Source organism: Myotis nattereri (assembly GCF_964212035.1).
Source record: "Myotis nattereri genome assembly, chromosome: 3".
In the NCBI taxonomy this organism is placed as follows: domain Eukaryota; kingdom Metazoa; phylum Chordata; class Mammalia; order Chiroptera; family Vespertilionidae; genus Myotis; species Myotis nattereri.
The window spans coordinates 50773676-50793425 of NC_138077.1; the positions used below are offsets into that span (position 1 = coordinate 50773676).

General features: G+C 41.1%; 1 protein-coding gene across 1 annotated transcript in view; it reads right to left on the reverse strand.

The window, feature by feature from the left end:
- Window positions 1–3474: 3474 nt before the first annotated feature.
- Window positions 3475–19750, reverse strand: part of ATP13A5 (ATPase 13A5) — a gene marked incomplete at its 5' end in the record, with an annotated part of 106004 nt that continues 89728 nt past the window's right edge. Inside the window, 5 exons of the mRNA XM_081087045.1 lie at window positions 3475–4108; window positions 5579–5659; window positions 7166–7254; window positions 14345–14547; window positions 16862–17036. Coding sequence (XP_080943171.1) covers window positions 3848–4108; window positions 5579–5659; window positions 7166–7254; window positions 14345–14547; window positions 16862–17036 — 809 coding nt within the window. The 3' untranslated portion in view covers window positions 3475–3847. The remainder of the gene's footprint in view (window positions 4109–5578; window positions 5660–7165; window positions 7255–14344; window positions 14548–16861; window positions 17037–19750) is intronic.

The window sequence follows — 19750 nt, forward strand, 5'->3', positions numbered from 1 at the left end:
TTTGCAGCATGTGGTGAAAAATGGTTGCAGGTCTCTATACCCTAAGATTTTATTGGACATTGTAGCATAGCACTGCTTTACAAAACACACAAGCAGCCAATGACATCATGGCATTAGACACAGGAAAAGTTCAAGTAAACACTGAGGGTGAGTGCCATAAAGGAACTAGGAATCTATACTAATGAAAGGGTAATATACTAATTGGACTGGATATACCAGACATTTTCCAGACATCCTTTCAGACAAAGCTACGGTGGCAGGGGCCAAGGCAGAGGCAGTTAGGGGTGATCAGGCCAGCAGGGGAGAGCAGTTAGGGGTGCTCAGGCTGGCAGGGGAGAGCGGTTAGGGGTGCTCAGGCCAGCAGGGGAGCAGTTAGGGGCATCAGGCAAGCAGGCAGAGGTGGTTAGGGGCAATCAGGCAGGCAGGCGGAGGTGGTTAGGTGTGATCAGGGAGGCAGGCAGGTGAGTGATTAGGAGTCAGTGGTCCTGGATTGCGAGAGGGTACAGGCCGGGCTGAGGGACCCTGTCCTGTGCACAAATTTCATGCACTGGGCCTTTAATATGATAGATAAAGGGACAGAAGACTCAACGAAAGACTTGAGCCTATTAAACAGATTTAGATTTTACCCCAGGGCCAAAAATACTCTACAGTTTAGCTGCAGGGTTAAGAATAGTGGTAACAGAAGGGGTCATGTACTGCAATCAGAGCCAGTAGAGATCTTTTCTCTTCTTCTTCCTTGTTCCCTGACTTTTCTCTTTTCAATCCTATGGTATCTCCCTTCCTCTAGTGGACCTGGGGGAGGGAGGGTAATGGATGTCTCCTACCAGATACCATAATCTAAAAATACTCATTCATTTTTTTTTCTAAATTTAGTTTCCTGATTCTTTTATGTCCTGTCCTCGAGTAATAGTTTTAAAACAATGAGCTCTTTTCTAGTATTGTCAAATTAGGATGAGACTGATGGTGGTTTAATGTATTACCTCTCCCAAGATGTGTTTATCTTTTAATAAAAGTGACTTTGGGGGGCAAATCTTAACCCAGAACAGGAGTCTTGGGTGTGGTGGAATTAAAGCATTGGTGGATGGGGGAGGGACCAGACGTGAGAACAGACCTAAGAATAACTCATGTCAAACCTTTCTAAAGAACTCTGGACTTCGCCACTTCGGAAGACATGCTAGAGCTAGATAATGCCAAAAATGCACTTTTAGTTTTTTAAATTTATCTTTATTGTTTGAAAGTATTACAGATGTCCCCCTTTGTCCCCTCATTGACCCCCTTCCACCCAGAGCTCCACCCCCCACCCACCTTCACCTTACTATTGTTCGTGTCCATGGGTTATGCATATATGCTTATAGTTTTTTGGTTAATCTCTTCCTGTCCCCCCTCCATCCTTCTGTCTGAGAGTCCTCAGTCTGGTCCATGCTTCCATGTCTCTGGATCTGTCTTGTTCATCAGTTTAGTTTGTTCATTAGATTCCACATGTAGGTGAGATCATATGAAACTTGTCTTTCTCTGACTGGCTTATTTCACTTATGAACTTTGATAAATTTATGGATTAATTTTTCACATAGGTAGTATTCTAGGCTCCAATAATTTTCACCCTTGCAAGTAAATTCACAGTTAGCCATCAGTGTTCCCATAAAAATGGTCACTCCTGTTGATGGGCAGTTTTTTTATAGATCAGCAATTTTCAACCAGTGTGTGGTGTGCTGCAGGAAATTTTAAAACGTGCAGTACCTGACTATTTAGTCAGGGGCACCGACCTCTTTTCCCGTAGATTGTCAAATAAAAAAAATGACAACAGCCAACACAACAATAGCCATCAGTGTAAATGAATCAAAATTATACTTATTTTGCTGTCAGATCAGGAAAACATATATTTTTTGGTTGCCACAGAATTTTAGCAATCAGTTTATGTGTGCCACGAGATGAAAAGGTTGAAAATCGCTGCAATAGGTGATCATTTGATATATGGTCATGCTCATGCTTTTATCAAAGCTTTTCCCCAAGACTATTAAACCTTTCTCTGAGCATATAGTTAGCAAAGTTAAGTATAGACTTCAACTTTAACATATTCCACTTCCAAAGAAATCTGTGAAATAAAATGATCACCTATCAGATACCAAAAATGTTGTTGGAAAAATTGGGGCAACAAAAAAAGTGTACATTTATTAAATCAAGATTTTAAGCAACCTGTTTATGCTATCTGTCATAGGGTATAAGTTGAATCCTCCTGTGCTAATGGTCAAATTATTAAATGCCCGAGTTACATATTTTTTATGTTGACATACAATTTTTAACCATAAGATAAATATATGTTATCTTCTTATCATTTATTAGTAGACACTAAATAAGACACATTTTGAAAATTATCATTTTCCAAGAGCTGTGCACCAAAGTAAAAACAAGATTTTGCAAATAAAATGTAAATATAGAGGGTTGTTTTTATAAAAATTTGCATTAATGCTGTTGGTTTGTGTAACAAAGCCTTTAGTCCTATTTACAGAAACAAATTGATGAAATGTAAAAATTGTTTTTCACTTCTAAAGGTTTCAGAATTGTAAATACATTATTGAAAGCATACATCAGTGTTTGGCACATAATTGGCACTCATGGAATGGGATGGTTACCTAATTGCCTATGAACTGTTGAAGTTCTGTGAAGTTAGCAAAATTCGATTTATTGTTACAAATAATGCCTAGTAGATAATACACAATGTTCAGTAGAAATAAATGTCCTCTCAGGTCACAGTGGAGTTGATATGTACTAAAAAGAATAGTGTACACAATATATTTGTAAAGGATGGACCCCTTCTTGTAGCTGTTAATGTGCATTGATTTAGATAATGAAAAGATGAAATGAAATGTAAGATTGTTTAGTAGCCTGAAAATTGTCATGGTGTAGATACAAACATTATGGGTCCATCCCTCCCCTAGGATTGTGTTTTAAGATGAGTAATACGGACTTCGGGCCAACTTTTAGAGTTAAAAAAACAACAAATTAAGGATTTCACCTGTCAGTAATGAAGAGTAAATAGAGGTGCTGTGCTTCTTTAATGTAAAAGTACATTTTAATCGTTTATTTCATTACCTTTGTGATCGACTCTGGACATAGCTCATTGGCCCCAAAACAATATGTTTTGGGAAATGCCGTCTTTGGTGGAGTTTGCTTAGAAGCTAGCTGTGCCCACGCCAAGATTATATGCGATAAACAGACACCTCCATCATTCTCCACTGCCACACAGCTCCGGGTCACCACAGTCAGAGCTGAATTTTCTAAGTAAATGTCAATTCCTGTTTCTCTCTTACAACTGTACAAAAGGAGCAAAAAGGAATTTTGTGACCTTGGAAAAATACTTGTACATAAATGTTCTTCGCAAGTGAAGGTAAGGTTAAGTAAGCTTGTGACAGTTTATTCAGAGAAGGTGTGTTTTTCAAATGCTTTATTTCTGTAGATGAAAATAAAAATATATTTGTGAAACTTTCAATGATCAAATTCTTTTTTAATTTTCCTTTTTTAAAAAATTGATGTTCATACCATTATATTCACTACTGTGAAAAGCTGTATATTTTTAACAGGATAATGCTATGTAATGTGAATAAAGTTTATTTTTAAAAAATAGATAATCCAGGACATGTATTTTTTCCCCTCAGTGGTAAAGGGTAGGATACAGTCAAAATAAGCATCATTAAGGTTCTTTGTTGCAAAGCTCAGTACACTGAGAAATGTGTTTTGAGTCCTCAGCTGGAGAGAGAACAGATAAGGGTAAGCTACCCTCACCTCTCCACAGTGCTGTAGTTTCTGGGGAAAGGGGGATGCGGTTAAGCATGTACAACAACAATTCTGATTACAGTCGGGTCCAAAAATGCTGTTCTGTGTTTTGGCCTCCCTGTTGGAGCTTTCCCTGTGGGATCTGTTCAAGGCTTTCATAGCCTCGGTTGATGTAGAACCCATTTTGGCCATCGCTTGAATAGTCCGTCCTGTTTGTGGGAGGCCAGGTGGGGTCTTCTGCCAGCTTCCTTTGCCAGTTCCTATATTGACTTTTCGAACAGAATCCAAATTTATTTTTGATCAATAGCCAGAGCTCTCGATTTTGAAGGATGGCATCCTGGGAAATCCAGTGGAAAAAAACAAACCATCATCCACTTCCCCTGCTGCCTGGTCGCTGGCTTCTCCCAGCTCCAGGCCCCTGCTACCACCACACACTGTCCCCCAGCCTCCCCCTGAGATGTGCTTGTTGCTGCTGCTATGCTGGCTTCTCCCCCCTGCAGGCCCCACCAAGTCAAACAGCCCCCCTTTCGTTCCTTTGAGAAGCAAGTGTACTTGTGTTCTCAGAAATCTGCTGAATGTAAGCCTTTCATTTCCACAGATTCCCAGTTAAATTCTAGCTAATGATTCACTTAGAATTAGTTGACTGCCAGCGACCACCAGGTATTGTACTCAATAATGTACTCAAAATCAAGAAAAGACAAATCACTGCTACCTGCCATATGCCACCTAGACGATGACAAATAAAGGCTTATTGAATGAATAGATGGACTCTTGCAATCAAATAGATTTTGTTTTCCATTTAGGGCTCTTTTTTCTTTCTAGGCTCACATGCAAACGATTTTTACACATAACAGAACTTGTCAAAGTTTGCATTCCACTTTTGCTTGTACTAGACTTTCATATACAATTTGTAGCTACAGTCTTCTTAATACTCCTTTTTAATGATTGTATAGCATCTCTTCAAATTTCTGTGTAACTAAACAAACAGCATCTTTACTTTCGAACATGTGAGTCCAGTCTAATATTTTACCACTGTAGGTAATATGATAATACCTTCATACATGTGGTTTTTTTTCTCTCACTTTTTTTAAAAATATAGTCTCAGAACTAGAATTCCTCAGTTAAAAAGTATGAGAAATTTTATATTGGTTGCATTCACTGGAATATTTGTCTATGTGTGTGTGTGTGTTTAAAAATTTGGTTGATTCTCTTTCCCAAAGAACATATGGTACATGAATCTTTTTTAAAAAACAAAACAAAAAACTATTCTTTAAAAAATATAGAACCTGAAGCTGTCACTGAGTAGGTAAAGTGATTTAGTGACACTAAGTAGAAGAGAAATGCTATCGGAGAAGACCTTCCAGGGTAAGAATTGACTAGAATGAGCAATGGCTTCCCTTCTCTCTTGATTAAGGACGGCCTCTTGAAGACAGAGCTTCACTGTAAACGGTCTCATTGAATTTCCAAGCGGGAAGGTCACCTGGTCCAGTCTCTAAGGAATAATTGAGCCCACTGGAAAAGTACAATACAGTGCCTTCAGATGAAGCAAAATTAGAGCTATTTTCATGGTTTGCTTTCTATACTACAGATATCAAGAGCATTTCTATGCAGTCTTCAAAGAATTATAAATCATTCTATAAGAAATTTCCCCCAAAGGGTACATGCACAGTTTTTACAAACCCTTCTTAACTATCACTATTGGGGACAAAGGTGTTTGCTCTAAAAAATGAGCATCTGTGGAGAATGAGGCTCTTGATTTGCATATCTCCCTGGAAGAATGATAGGAACCACACAGAAATCACGTTACCTCTACAAAGAAGGCCACACAGAACTGGATGAGGGCTGCCACCAAAATTGAAACCCTCCATGATGTCATGGTTGGGATGAACTGTGGGAAAAGGAATACTGCTATGAGACTTTTCACACCTTACACTTTGAAAAAACATATTTAATTTACATATTTGTAACAACTCTCTGAGCTCGGAGGGTGGGCATTATTTTCAGCACTTTACAGATGAGAAGGTCAGTACCTTGCCCAGGACTCAAAGCCAATAAATAAAAGGCAGAGCCAGAATTCAAAGGAGAACCAACTGCCTCTTGTCCTGTGCTCCCTCCAGTGCCTGATGACAGACATGGAGTAAATGTGCCCTGGGCTGCAGGCGTGAGACAGGGCATTCGGAAGCCTGTGTGTCTCTCTTCATTTTTGTCTTTTCAAATCCAGCAAACAGGGTATATGGTTAAATCATTCACCTAATTACATTATTACTTCTAATTCTCCCAAAGCTACATCTACCTGAAATTTATTCTTTCAGTAAAATTGACCTATGGGTAAACATAAGGGGGCAGAAGTTTAAGTTTATTTTGATTGAAGTGAAGGGAACATTTTCTGAACACATCTTCCCAGCCCTAAACCAATGGCTTGATGAAAGTCAAACCTACCCAAACCACCACCTTTTAAGGATCAAAGGGTACATGTTGACTTATTGAATGAGTGTAAGAGTTACAACTTCCCATGGCTGCATCCATAGCAAAACAAACAAACAAACAAGGAAACAAAAAAACAAACAAACCATACACCCACCCACCCACACACACACACACACACACAAAAACACACACATAAAAAAACTACAAAGCCCCATTTCTGATCCTAAATGGCAGAATATGGCTAACTATGCAGAAGACTGAGCTGCCTTTAGGACGAAAACTACAGGTCCTCCCCAGTATCAAAATGCTCACTTTTAATTCTCATGTCTATTCTGATATGAGTTATTTTTCCCCCAAGTGGAGACAGCCTTTCTCTCGGTTGTGAAAAACAGCACACTCAGTGCAAGGGTTGTCTGGAGAGGCTGTAAGATATGGTAGTAGGTCAATACTTTTTTATTTCTCCCACAATGTTGGGTCCAAGAATGGGCCCACTAACCTCTAATAAATTTAATTTTAACCCACTGCACCCTGGATCAAATAAAACTTACAGTCAGTTTCTGACAGATAGAAATATGATTGACCTATAAGTCTACTTTTTCTTACTCCTCACAGCTATGGTATGAAGGATTTCTACTATATGTTTTAAAATATTAAACTTAAAAAATTAATTATTGAATCAATGCATAAAATTTATTATACCAGTATAACATTGAAGAATAAAGTACCTAAATATAGTATTTCAGTTGTGAATGAAATAAATATACCCAATTGGGAATACCAATAATATGAAAACAATGAGAGGCTAGTGCATGTAAGATCCAAATATATCACTTGCACTTCTAGTAAATAGGAATAGTCTCTCAGTGATCAGAGAGATTATGGTAACAACAGAATTGGAAATTACAATGCAAATATGGTCCCACTGCACATGTGAGTCATAACAGATGTGCAAACGAATACCACTTACCTCCATTCTTCGGTATATAGCTTGAAAATCAGAAAACATGATGAAAACTGTGAGGCCCAAGACAGTTATCAGCATAAATGAGAATACATCTGAAGAAACACCAAACATTACTTTTAGATGCTAAAGGAATGCTTCACATAATTTGGCACACATTGCAGAATCAATTATCTCTGTTGGGAAAATACTAGATACATCTTTGGATGTTTTGAAATATCTTCATATGTTTTAAAATATGTTCGAATGCTTATAAGACAAAGGTGATATCTTAAAGTCTTTCCTCGAAAGGCTGGGTGTAGAAAGCTGCTAATAAGTGTAGTAAAGTAACTTCCATAAAGGAGCTACCTCAACTGAGGAGCCCTGGGGAGGGGGGTGGGGCAGTGGCAGCAGGACCTTTTGCAGTGATCAGTCCATGTAAATGGTCACCAGACAGACCATGTATCTACTAAGTTGTGCCTTCATGAACAGTCAGTCCTCTTGATAGTACCTCATTCTTCTTTGTTGCCTACAGAATACATCCAAGGGTCTTCAATTCATGGCCTTCCACAGTGTGGTTCCAATTAGCCTTTCTAAACTGACCTCTGATTGCCCTTCCTTACATGCCCAGGGAAGTTAAACCATAAACCTGCTGCTTCCAGAGGCCCAACGCTTTCCACCTTCTGTTCCCCCCGTTCACAGAATTCCCTGTGTAGATGATATTTTTTTCTCTCTTGGCAAGTTTCAATTTTTCAAAAACAGCCCAGTTCAAATATGAATTTATCTTTAAAGTTCCCCAATTCTCCCTTTTAACATTTTATTTCATATGGTGTATATCATGATCTTTGCATAATCTTCATTTATGTATCAACTAGACTGTAACCACTTGAAAGTGACTTTGTACTTGCTTCTCTCTGGGGCTCTAAATTGAAAGAGTAAATGAGAAACTAGACTGCACATCGGCTGGGTTCTCTCTCCCCAGCCTGCCAAAACTGCTTTGCTTTTGGGAGCTAAACTTCCCAGAATGCAATGTGCCACCATTACTGCTCTTACCCCAAACCTCATCCACTCCTGTGTCCATCAGAGCTTTTAGGTACTTTGTAGATGGTGCCTTGGAAATGCTTTGATAGAAATAGCACTGGAGCATTTAATCAGTGTTTCCATGACATCAATGATTCTCATAATCCTCAAAATGTATTAACAGCCCTAGCTGGTTTGGCTCAGCGGATAGAGCGTCTGCCTGCAGACCAAAGGGTCCCGGGTTCAATTCTGGTCAAGAACACGTGCCTTGGTTGCAAGTTTTTCCTGGGCCTGGGCCCTGGTAAGGGCTCATGGAGGAGGCAACCAATCAATGTGTTTCTCTCACACTGATGTTTCTCTCTCTGTCTTTCCCTCTTTCTTCCACTCTCCCTAAAAATCAATGAAAAAATATCCTCTGGTGAGGATTAACAAACAAACGAACAAAAATTATAAACAAACGAACTAGATTTTCTCTTATGCTCATTATTCCAGTGTTGATTGTCTACTGGCCCTCAACTCTACATAGGTCATATCAAGGAGAAATCAAAGGCAACTGCTCCTCTACTGCAGGCCCTAATTTTTTAAACAACCAGAGCTCTGGTTTCATCCTTGTTCATCTACACCCACCGTCATAGTAATCTACACCTCACTTTATATACACAGCTAGATACAGTGCCTCCTGCAGAATACCCAGGCTTGCTCAGGAAGGACGTGAGGCTACGAGTAGAAAACCTGGGGCTGCATCTCCCCAAATTAAGCAATCTGAGCAGCTTGGTGACAAGAAGATCCCAGGAAATGGCTATGTGGATTGTTCATTTACTTCATTGTTTCCAAGTCCCAGGGACCCAGATGTTGGGAAGATGATGCCCCAAACATCCATCCTGATAAAGGCCTGGTGCTCACTAGGAACTGAGTGTATATCACACTGTCCTCAGACTAATGATCTGAAAAGCAGCCAGTGCATGAATGAGCAGTGTGGAAACAAAATTATAAGGCTCTCTTCTTTAATTCAGCTTTGATTAGAAAATGTAATGAACAAGTGAAATGAATGCTGCCCTCCTTGGTTAGTCACTATTGATGAGGAAATTTAAAAAATCGGGCTGTTTATACAGGTGATTTGGAAAGAAAAGTCCTGGGCAAGCCATTACAGATTATTTTCAGATAAGTGAATATTCACACCTGTTTCTATAAAAATTTAACCCTTACTGAGAACAGATTGGCAGTTGCAAGAGGGAAGGAGGGTTGGGGGACTGGGTGAAAAGGGTGAAGGGATTAAACACTACAAATCAGCAGCACAGAATAGTCATGTGGATGTAGATTGCAGCATAGGTAATATAGTTAATAATCAAATGATGTATATGTGTGGGGCTAAGTGGGTACTTGGGGCAACAGGGGACCACTCTGTAAAGTGTGTGATTTTCTGCCCACTTTGCTGTGCAGAATAGTGTTGAATGTAAACTGTAGTTGAAAAAAATTTAATCTATACTTTTTTTTTTTTATATCCAATCATAAGTTGATTTTCTGCCAAAGGCTGTTAAGAAGGGAAAAGACTTTTCTGTTGTATCAATATAAAATTGCTTGTATATTTTAATAGTAGCTCCAAGAACTTTGACTTATATAACCTTGAAAGAACATGATTTATTCTATTGGTTAGAACTTTTTTCATTTTAAATTATCAGCTATGTTTGACATAGGGGTTTGAGTTTACCCAAAAGCTTTAAATCACTATGATGTAACTAATTCAGCTCTAAAAAACTCAATTTAAGCAAAAGGACTCTGTAGCTATAATTCAAATTGAAGCACTAGCTAACGTAATATATCCCCCTTGTGAAATATCTATCTATATAAAAGCCTAAGCAACCATCGCAACTAAATGGATGACTGAATAGGCTGTGTGGGGCGACCAGGCTGACAAGGGGGAGCAGTTGGGGGCAACCAGGCTGACGGGGGGGGGGGGTAAGTGGGAGTGATCAGGCCAGCAGGCAGAGGCAGTTAGGGGTGATCAGGCCAGCAGGGGGGGGCAGTTAGGGGTGACCAGGTAAGGGGGCAGTGAGGGGTGATCAAGCCAGCAGGGGGGGCCAGTTAGGGGTGACCAGGTAAGGGGGCAGTTAGGGGCAATCAGGCAGGCAGGCAGGCAGGCAGGCAGGTGAGTGGTTAGGAGCCAGCAGTCCAGGATTGTCAGAGGGATATCCAATTGCTGGTTTAGGCCTGATCCCTGGGCCTTGTTTAGTTGGACATCCCCCAAGGGGTCTTGGATTGGAGAGGGTGCAGGCTGGGCTGAGGGGACCCTCCCCCCCGTGCACGAATTTCATGCACTGGGCCTCTAGTCTATATCTATAAAAAGCCAGTGACCGGAACACTGTAACAACCAGTTGTTATGATGCCCACTGCGGCCAGTGAACCAGCAGATCCAGGGTGGGGCCAGCCAGCCAACCTCCCATGGCCCCTTCCCCAGTCGGCCTTGCCCCCAATGGGCCCCCCAACTCTGATCAGGGGCAACCACCTGTGGCCCCTCCCCCTGGGTTGCCCTTCCCCCAGTTGCCCCCCCTACACACCAATCGGGGGTGGAGCCAGCCAGCCAACCACCCACAGCCCCTCCTCCCCCTGGCTGGCCCCACTCCCAATCAGCCTGTGGCCTCTCCCTTCAGCCAGCTCCACCCCTGATCAGCCCCCCAACCCCAATTGGGGGTGGGGCCCACCAGCCAATCGCCCACAGCCCCTGCCCCCCTGGCTGACCCGGCCTTGATTTGGCCCCAATTGGGGCCGGGCCAGCTGGACCCCACCCATGCATGAATTTGTACACTGAGCATCTAGTATATCCTATCTAATAAAAGAGAAACATGGTAATTAGCGTACGACTGCTACCCTTCCCATTGGCTAATCAGGGTGATATGCAAATTAACTGCCAGCCAAGATGTCAGCCAGAAGCCAGGCAGCTAAAGTGAACAGGGAGGCTTGCTTGCTTCAGTGACGGAGGAAGCCAAGCTTTCCCGCCTGCCTTGCCGGCCTCTCAGCTGCACTCTAAGCAACATTGTAACAAATATAGAAGCTAAACAAAACCCCAGAAACCTGCTTTAGTCCCGGGCTTCTGCCAGAAGGATCGCAACATTGTTTCAAATACAGAAGGTAAACGAAGGCCAGAAACCTGCATTCAGCAGCGGAGGCCTAAGAGCTGGAGCCAAGCCTCAAAGCTAAAGCTGGCCCAGAATAAAAAAAAGAAAAAGAAAAAAAGGAGCGGTTGGGAGCTTCAGTCACCCGCCAGCCTGAAAACAGCCCTCAGCCCCTCACCCAGACTGGCCAGGCACCCCAGTGGGGACCCCCACCCTGAGGAGTGTGTGACCAGCTGCAAACAGCCATCATCCCCTCATCCAGGCTGGCCAGGCACCCCAGTGGGGACCCCCACCCTGATCCAGGACACCCTTCAGGGCAAACCAGCACCCCAACCCCCGGATTGGCCCTGCTCTGTGCGTGACAGGGGGTGGCACCGCAACCTCCCCATCGACCCTGCCTTGAGTGTGACAGGGGGCGGTGCCCCAACCCCCCAATCGGCCCTACCCTGAGCGTGACTGGGGGTGGCATCGCAACCTCCCGATCTGCCCTGCTCTGTGCATGACAAGGGAAGGTGCCCCAACTCCCCAATCAGCCCAGCTCTGAGCCAGACCAGGGGCTGCACCTAGGGATTGGGCCTGCCCTCTGCCACCCGGGAGCAGGCCTAAGCCAGCAGTTCGTTATCTCCCGAGGGTTCCCAGACTGCGAGAGGGCACAGGCCAGGCTGAGGGACCCCCCCTTCCTCCCGAGTTCACAAATTTTTGTGCACCGGGCCTCTAGTATATATATGAAAGTCCAGCGACTGGAATGGTGGAATGACCAGAATGACCAGAACAACCAGTGGCTATGACGGGCACTGTGGCAGCCAACCAGCTTGATCCGGGCCCTAATCGGCCCCACCCCCTGGCTGGCCTGGCCCCTGATTGGCCCCCAACACCCTGATCAGGGGTGGGGCCGGCTGGCCAACTGCCCTCGGCCCCTCCCCCCACCTGCCTGGCCCCCACCCATACAGAAATTTGTGTACCAGACCTCTAGGGTAGATATAAAAAAGTAAAAAATTTAATTTAGTGAAATTTATAGTCCACCACAAGGAAGTGGGGTTTGATCAAGAATGTGAAGATGATTTAATGTCAAGTTTATTAACATAATAGACTAGCACTTGGTCACCAGGACAACAAAGAGCATAATTGTCTCAGTAGGTAACAGGAAGGTGTTTGATGAAATGAATCACCCATTCTGGATTTTAAAACACACTTCTAGGGCTAGCCAGTTGGCTCGGTGGATGGAGCATTGGCCTGTGGACTGAAGGGCCCCAGATTCAATTCCAGTCAAGGGCATGTACCTTGGTTGCAAGCACATCCCCAGTAGGGGGTGTGCAGGAGGCAGCTGATTGATCTTTCTCTTTCATCGATGTTTCTAACTCTCTATTCCTCCCCCTTCCTCTCTGTAAAAAATCAATTAAATATATTAAAAAAAAAAACAAAAAACAACACACTTCTAATTATTGGAAATAGGATAATTTCATGATATTTATAAGTAAATATAATTATTATATTTTATTATATTTATTAATAAAAATAGTTCTAGTAGTTTTCAGAAGCCTGGGTAGAACTATCTGCTATTACCACTATTATTTAACATTGTCCTGAAAATTCTGGACTCTACAGTAAGACAGAAAATATACAAAAAAGTATAGGATTAGTTTCTTAAATAAGTGTGCAGGATCTATAGTGCAGAACACAACAAATATTTACTAAGAGATATAACAGGAAGCATAAAGATATAGAGAGACATGATATGTTCTTAAATGTGGAGATTAAAGTGTGTAAACAAATGCATTTTTCCCAAAGGGGATTTTTTTTAAAAGCCTGACAATTTATTCTAGAGTTTTTCTGGAAGAATAAACAAGAAAGAAAAGTAATAAATATTTTTTAAATGAAGAGTAACAAGGATACGCCAACCTTACTACTTATAAAAACATATAAAAGTCTAATTTCTAAAGCCAAGTGGTAGATCAAAAATAGACTGGTATATCAATAAAACAGAGCAGGTAGTATAGAAAATAATAATCTTATAAAAATTAATATATAGTATAACTAGGTGGGGAACCTTTTTTCTGCCAAGGGCCATTTGGATATTTATAATATCATTTGTGGACCATACAAAATTACTAAGTTAAAAAGTAGTCTACTATATTTGGTCAAACATTTAATTAACTCACCCCTCATGCCTTGGTAGGGCCAGACCAAATGATTTCCCAGGCCTTACTAGTATATGGCCCATGGCCAGATGTTCCTAACTCCTGGTATATAACATAAATATAATATTAAAATTTACATAATATAAATTATGCATATGAGAAAACCATAAATATATACATGAATATAGTTATGATAATGGTGGCATTACATTGAGTTGAGAAATAAGTGACTAAACGAAATATTAAATAATAAAACCTGCTGGGAAAACTAGGGACTAATTGGATAAACTAGTTTGATCTCTACTTTAAATCATATCCCAAATTAACATTAGGTTTTAAAAAGCATTAAAAGAAATTTTTAAAAAATTAAATAAATGATAATCTGATTTTGCAATGAGAAAAAAATGTGCATAAAGGCAATGGAAAAATCCCAAAGGATAAACAGCTCATACAAATAAATAAGAAATATAACAGTAACCCAATAGAAACAAATTAATAAAAATGTAAATGAAATTTAGAAATGAAGAAATGGCTAATAACATGGATACATGTTCATCCTCACTGGTGATCAGAGATGCACAGAATTGTTAAAGTAACTTCCTCAATGTTATAAGTTATTACAAGGTTATATTTGACTTGGTTGGAAAGACTTTTACAAAATATTTTGACATATACGTAGGTACTTAAGTTCCTTCTTGATGGTTCACAATAGGGCAGGACTCATGTGACAACTCAATAGTGCATGTGCTTCCATGCCATTGAGCAGGTTTCTCCCATGGGCTCTTCCACCCATGAAAATTACCATTTGGTACTCAATTTTAGATCAATGCAATGGTTCCCCTCTCAGCCAGTCACCTCAGTGAGTTGCACTTCTGGGGAGATGGAGGGGGAGGAGAAAAATAATATTCAAAAAGAAAAAGTAAACTTCATATACTTACAGTTTGTGTAGATGGGTTTTCGAAATGGCTTTCCCTTAGAAAAGATAAATGCTGCTGTGATACAGTTAAGGGTCCCGATGGGCCACAGTGTGGTAGTCTCAAAACTTAAAATTGAACCAGGAATCAGAGTTGCATTTCCAGTCCAGTTTCTTTCCAAACTCATATTTGTTGAGAAATTACTTTGGTTGTCCAGAAAGCACTCACTACAAAAGAATCACCAGCATTTATGGGGCTTTTTATTTCATTTTTCTCCAGCTGGTGGGGAAAAATTAGTTTACTGCTAACACAGAACCTCAGCTTTCACACTGTTCCAGCCAATAACTACCAAGACATAAAGCTCTTGCAGTGTCAAAACAGAAATAAAATTCAGAGGCAGTCAAGATTGTCCTTTGTGCAGCACTCCATTTAGAAAGAGTGATCTGTATCGCAAGGGCTTGAGTGGCCATTTTCTATGGAATTCCTTTTAATTCAGAGTAAATGTGTGTGTGGGTCTCCCATCCAAGCACCAACCAAGCCTGACCCTGCTTAGAGTCCAAGATCAGGCTAGATGGGGTATGCTGAGTCCTGATTTTGAATCTGCTCACTCTCTCTTCACACAACCAAAGGCTCTTCCGGAGGATTTGAACATAACACTCTCCTGCTTATGAGTGTTTATGGCTTTGTTTTGCCAATTAATTAAGTTGAAACTTCCTAGGCAGGTCCAGAAGACCTCCAGACTCTGATCTCAATGTATCTTTCCAGCCTTATCTTTTGCTAGTCCTTATAGACTCCTTATATTCTGAACATATAGGAATATTCCCTACCCCCCTCCCCCCACACACACACTCACAAATCACCATTTGCATACCTCTGGGGTCATATGTGCTATTCCTTCTGAATGTCTTTACATTTGCTGGCCAGCATAACCAGTGCCCCCATTTTTCCCTCTTAGTGCTGCATTGTTTTGCAAGTATTCATTCACATGTTTTTATTTTCCAGTCCAGGGATTAGAGTTCCTTGAATATGGAGTTTTCCTTTTGGTTTTATTTATTTATTTATTTATTTTTACTCAGATTTTCAACAAATCCTTAGCACCTAATACAGTGACGCCACATAGTATTTGCTCAGAAAAATATTTAAGATATGGGCTTTCCCACTTCTGATGGAGCTTTGCGCAATGTTTATTTTTTTCAGTATCAAACCCACAAATCAGTTTCCAAGAGTTTTCTTATTCAGCTTGAAACTTTTTACTATTATAATGGTTAATAAGTAACTTTTCTTTTCCAATTGTGACCTCAAATGCAAGACTTAAGTCTTATTATTCTTGGCTCCCTGGATTCTAAAATGTGTTTTGCATAGAAGAGATGTTGAGTTAAAGGTTGCTTAATAGATTAATGAGGCAATCAGTAGTTAAGAAAGCATTCTTGCACAAAGTGGACAAACTAGAAGGGTTGAAGTACAGAGTTTAACACGAAACTAGGATATCTAATTCAATACACTTACATTGCCGATAAGAAAGCGGAGGACTAATATGACTTAGCCTATTAATGATAGAGGCAGGACTACCCATCCATCATCCCTTTGCCTGCACCATGTCGTCTCCTGGATTTCATCAGACCTTTACTTCTCTGAATATGTGCACTTCAATTTGGGGGGAAGTCTGGTTTTGACACAAAAATGACTTCCATATTTCAAGTAGTAGTTGAATTTCTGACTTTGAGGTCTAAATGACAACTTTAGACATCATTTGGTACTTTTCAAACTATCTTTCACTGGTTCCTGGAGTTCTGATGCCTTCACAACCACAGTGGAGTGAGGGGGAGTTTGTACAAGTCCGACTTCGAAAAGAACAGCACTTGCCTTGCCTTTCCTTTTGGAGGTCAGGCAGGCTTTATGGGAAAAAATAAGTTAAACATCTATGGCACAGTTCACCTCAGCTAATCCTCAATCTATAGTTAAAGAAATTAAAGCTCTGGGAATTGGCAAGATTTTCCCAAAGAAATTTAAGCAAATCTCTTACATATCAGGGGCCAGCTGGCTTCAGCCCACTCACCAAATCCAACCCACCAACTGTTTTTGTGAATGAAGTTCTATGGAACATAGTCACACCCTCTTGTTTACATGTTGTCAGTCTATGGCTGCTTTTTCAGTCTAACAGCAGAGTTGAGTAGTTGCAACAGAGACCATCTAGCCCACAAAGCCAAAACTATTTACCATCTGTCCCTCTATAAGAAAAGCTTGCCCACCTCTGGTCTATATGATATCCAATCTACCAAGGAGTTAATTCAGCCAACCAACTGTCAGATCTATACCTCAACAACCAATGTAAAATGTTCTCCTATCCATTCCACATGGCTCACCACAGGACTCCACCCATCAACTGTGTTCTGTGATCTATCTCACCATTGGTATTTTGCAGTGTGTAGACACAACTTTTTTTAATTAAAATTTTAGGGTATATTTCAAACCCAGTTGTACAATGTCATTGGTAGTCATCGTATCACCTTCGGAAAGGAAAAGTAAGGAACTAACCATTACCTGTATCTGTAGACCTCACAGTACCAGGGCTGCTGCTTCACATAGAGAAATGCACAAATATGCACAATGCAGGTGAAACAGGTATTCAACAAGACTGAGAGCAGCAAAGGGGGAGAGAGGAGCTGTCCTGCTGGTCGGTATGGAGCCAGCTTTGGGTAGGCATGAGTTGAACTCACTGAAAGAGAAATGCATTTTTCCCAGTTACACTTTCATTGTTGAGAATAAAAGATTGAGATGCATATTATTTTGAGTCTTGCCTTATGGTTCAGATTCAGCACATGTGAGTTGAGAATTTATATCTAGGAAAGCACATTGTCCAGTTGCAGATCCAATGCTATCAGACTTTGCCTCTTTCCTTTGGTTTTACCTTCAGAAGTGAAAAGTATGGATTAAAAAGTTCTGTAATTAGTAAATTTTCCATATTGCATGGGGCAAATATTTTCTCTACAACCAGACTTAGCAGGAATGGTATATAAGAGAAGAAGAATGGCCTTTCATATGCATAAGCATTCCTATTACTTCTCAGTGATGATGGAAAAGTGGAGAGTTAAGAGGAGGAGAGTAAGAAAGCATCTAGGTAGACTAATCTTCATAGGGTAGCACATTTTTTATAAAAGCATTTGTTCTGTTGTTCATTCAGCAAATATTCTCTGAGTATTTCTATCTATCAGGATAAATGTTAGAGATGTGCTCTGTTCCCTCCTGGAAATGTGTCTCAATGGAGAACTACTAGAGTACATTAGACTCAGTTAGGAAATAGAGCTCACAAAAAAAATCTTGCTTCCAGATGAGAATGTTAAAATATGGTATCTACATCCTCCTGAGAAGCCACACATTCTAACATATATATATATATGAAAATGGAATGCACTGCGTAGGGCAGAGCAGGAAAGAAGCATGGGAAGGTCAGAAATTAGATACATCACATTTAAAGGTTTATATCATAGTCATGTTTCAGTTCTTGCCTTCATATCTGTCACCTTGTCCCTTTTCATAACTTATCACTGACTTCTTTGATGTGAGGAAGAAAATAAAGTGTGTATGTTTAGGTTTGTGATGGGCATTGGGTGTCCAGTTTGGGATAATAAAACTCTAAAGTAGTTTTTCAGTTTGCTCAACGTGTTTTCTGGGGTAATCATTTTAAACTCTCTGTATAAAATGAATGTGTTGGAATGTCTACAAGGTCTCCAAAGGCTCTTCCAACTCATTTACTCTAAAGCTCTATGAGTAAGGCCTTACCTTTACCAATTTAAGCAATATTTCCCTAAGAGGGTGCTGGGCTAGAAGTTATGGGGTATTCAGAAAAGAAGGACTCTCATCTGCTATCAAAGAGCTTGCAGTCTAATAGAAGACATAGATGGGTTGTGTAATAAAGATTTTGTCTGGCCTTTGTCCCAGGCTATTGGGAGGTTATCTCAAAACTCTTGGAATAAAGAATTGGGGTGGCTTTTAACCCCATTTCCTGGGATATACCCTCTAAAATCCTTGGGATTTTTCTGAGTCAATAGGAGTATCTTTGTTATTCATGGTGAGTCCTGATAGCTCATGCCAACAAGATGACTCATGGTGGGCCTGAAGAGAGTTTGTGCTAAGGAGATGACTCAGAATGGGGCTCTGGCATGCCAAATAAAACAAAAAACAGCTGTGTGACTGGAGAATTGGGACTTTAAACTCCTGACATCAGGCTGATCTTCAGAGAGAGAAGAGGAGCTGGGATTGAGTTCAACTTCATGGCCAATGATTAAATCAACTATGCCTCCATAATGGAACTGCCACGGAAACTCCACACATGGGAGGTGAGGTGTGTGTCCCTGCTTGGCTGTCCTATGCATATTATCGCACACCGATTGCCAGGAGGAAGAGGCGAACTGACTCCCCAGGGAGAGGACAATGGAGTATCACCTTTGGGACCCTTCCCAGATCTTCCCTCTAAGTCTCCCATTAACTGGTTCTGATTTGCATCCACTTGCTATAGCAAAGCTGTAATCATATGTGTAGCACTTTTCTGAGTTTGGTGAGATGTTGATGTGAATTACTGAATCTGAGAGGTTAGTGAGAAACTCCAGATTTGTAGCCAGCTGGTCAGAAGTGCAGGTGGCATGGGAACCCCCTAACTTAAAGCTAGTATCTGAAGTAAGGACAGCCTTGTTGAGGTTGTGTCCTCCACCAGCAAAGCTTGGCCTAAATCTGGGTAGCTGGCGTGAGAAGTCATTAAAGGGCACACAGAAAGGGACCCACAATGTGGGCTGTGGTCAGAGCTGAGGAGAGGTGCAAGGAGACTGTCCTTCATGTGTAAGAAGACAGAAGGCAGAGGCTGCGGTGCTTGGAGCTCTTTCTGCACTTCGATACACAAGGTGGAATGTGGCCACAGAGTTCATAGAGAGGCCATGGGTAATGAAAAGAGGTGTAATTGCACCTGTGCACCTGACTTTTCCCACTTTGGACTTCTCTTTCTCAGATGCACATTGGGTTTCTGGCATTTCTTTTTATACAGAGACTAAGAAAGATTGAAGTATTGGTCTCATCTGGGCAAAGTAAACTTTACCACTCCTTAATTTTGGTTTTACTGAGTGATTTTAAATGACCAAAGGAATGTTATAAGAGGTCTGAGGCCTTCTTGCACAGCTGGGCTTGCTCTCTGCTTTGCTCTCTGTGACCTGCAATGGGAACATGCCTAGGTCTGCTCATTCAGCCTGGCCCCAGGATGAAAAATATGGAGCAGACATGAATCAAACACATAGCCTGGACCAAGACCAACTCACCTACATTCTAAAGCAGAATGGCTTAGCTGAGCCCACCTATATGCATGTTGAATGACAATCAACCTATAGACACACGAGTGCGTGTTGTAAGCCTAAGACTTTTGAGGGTAGTTTGTTAAGCAGCATT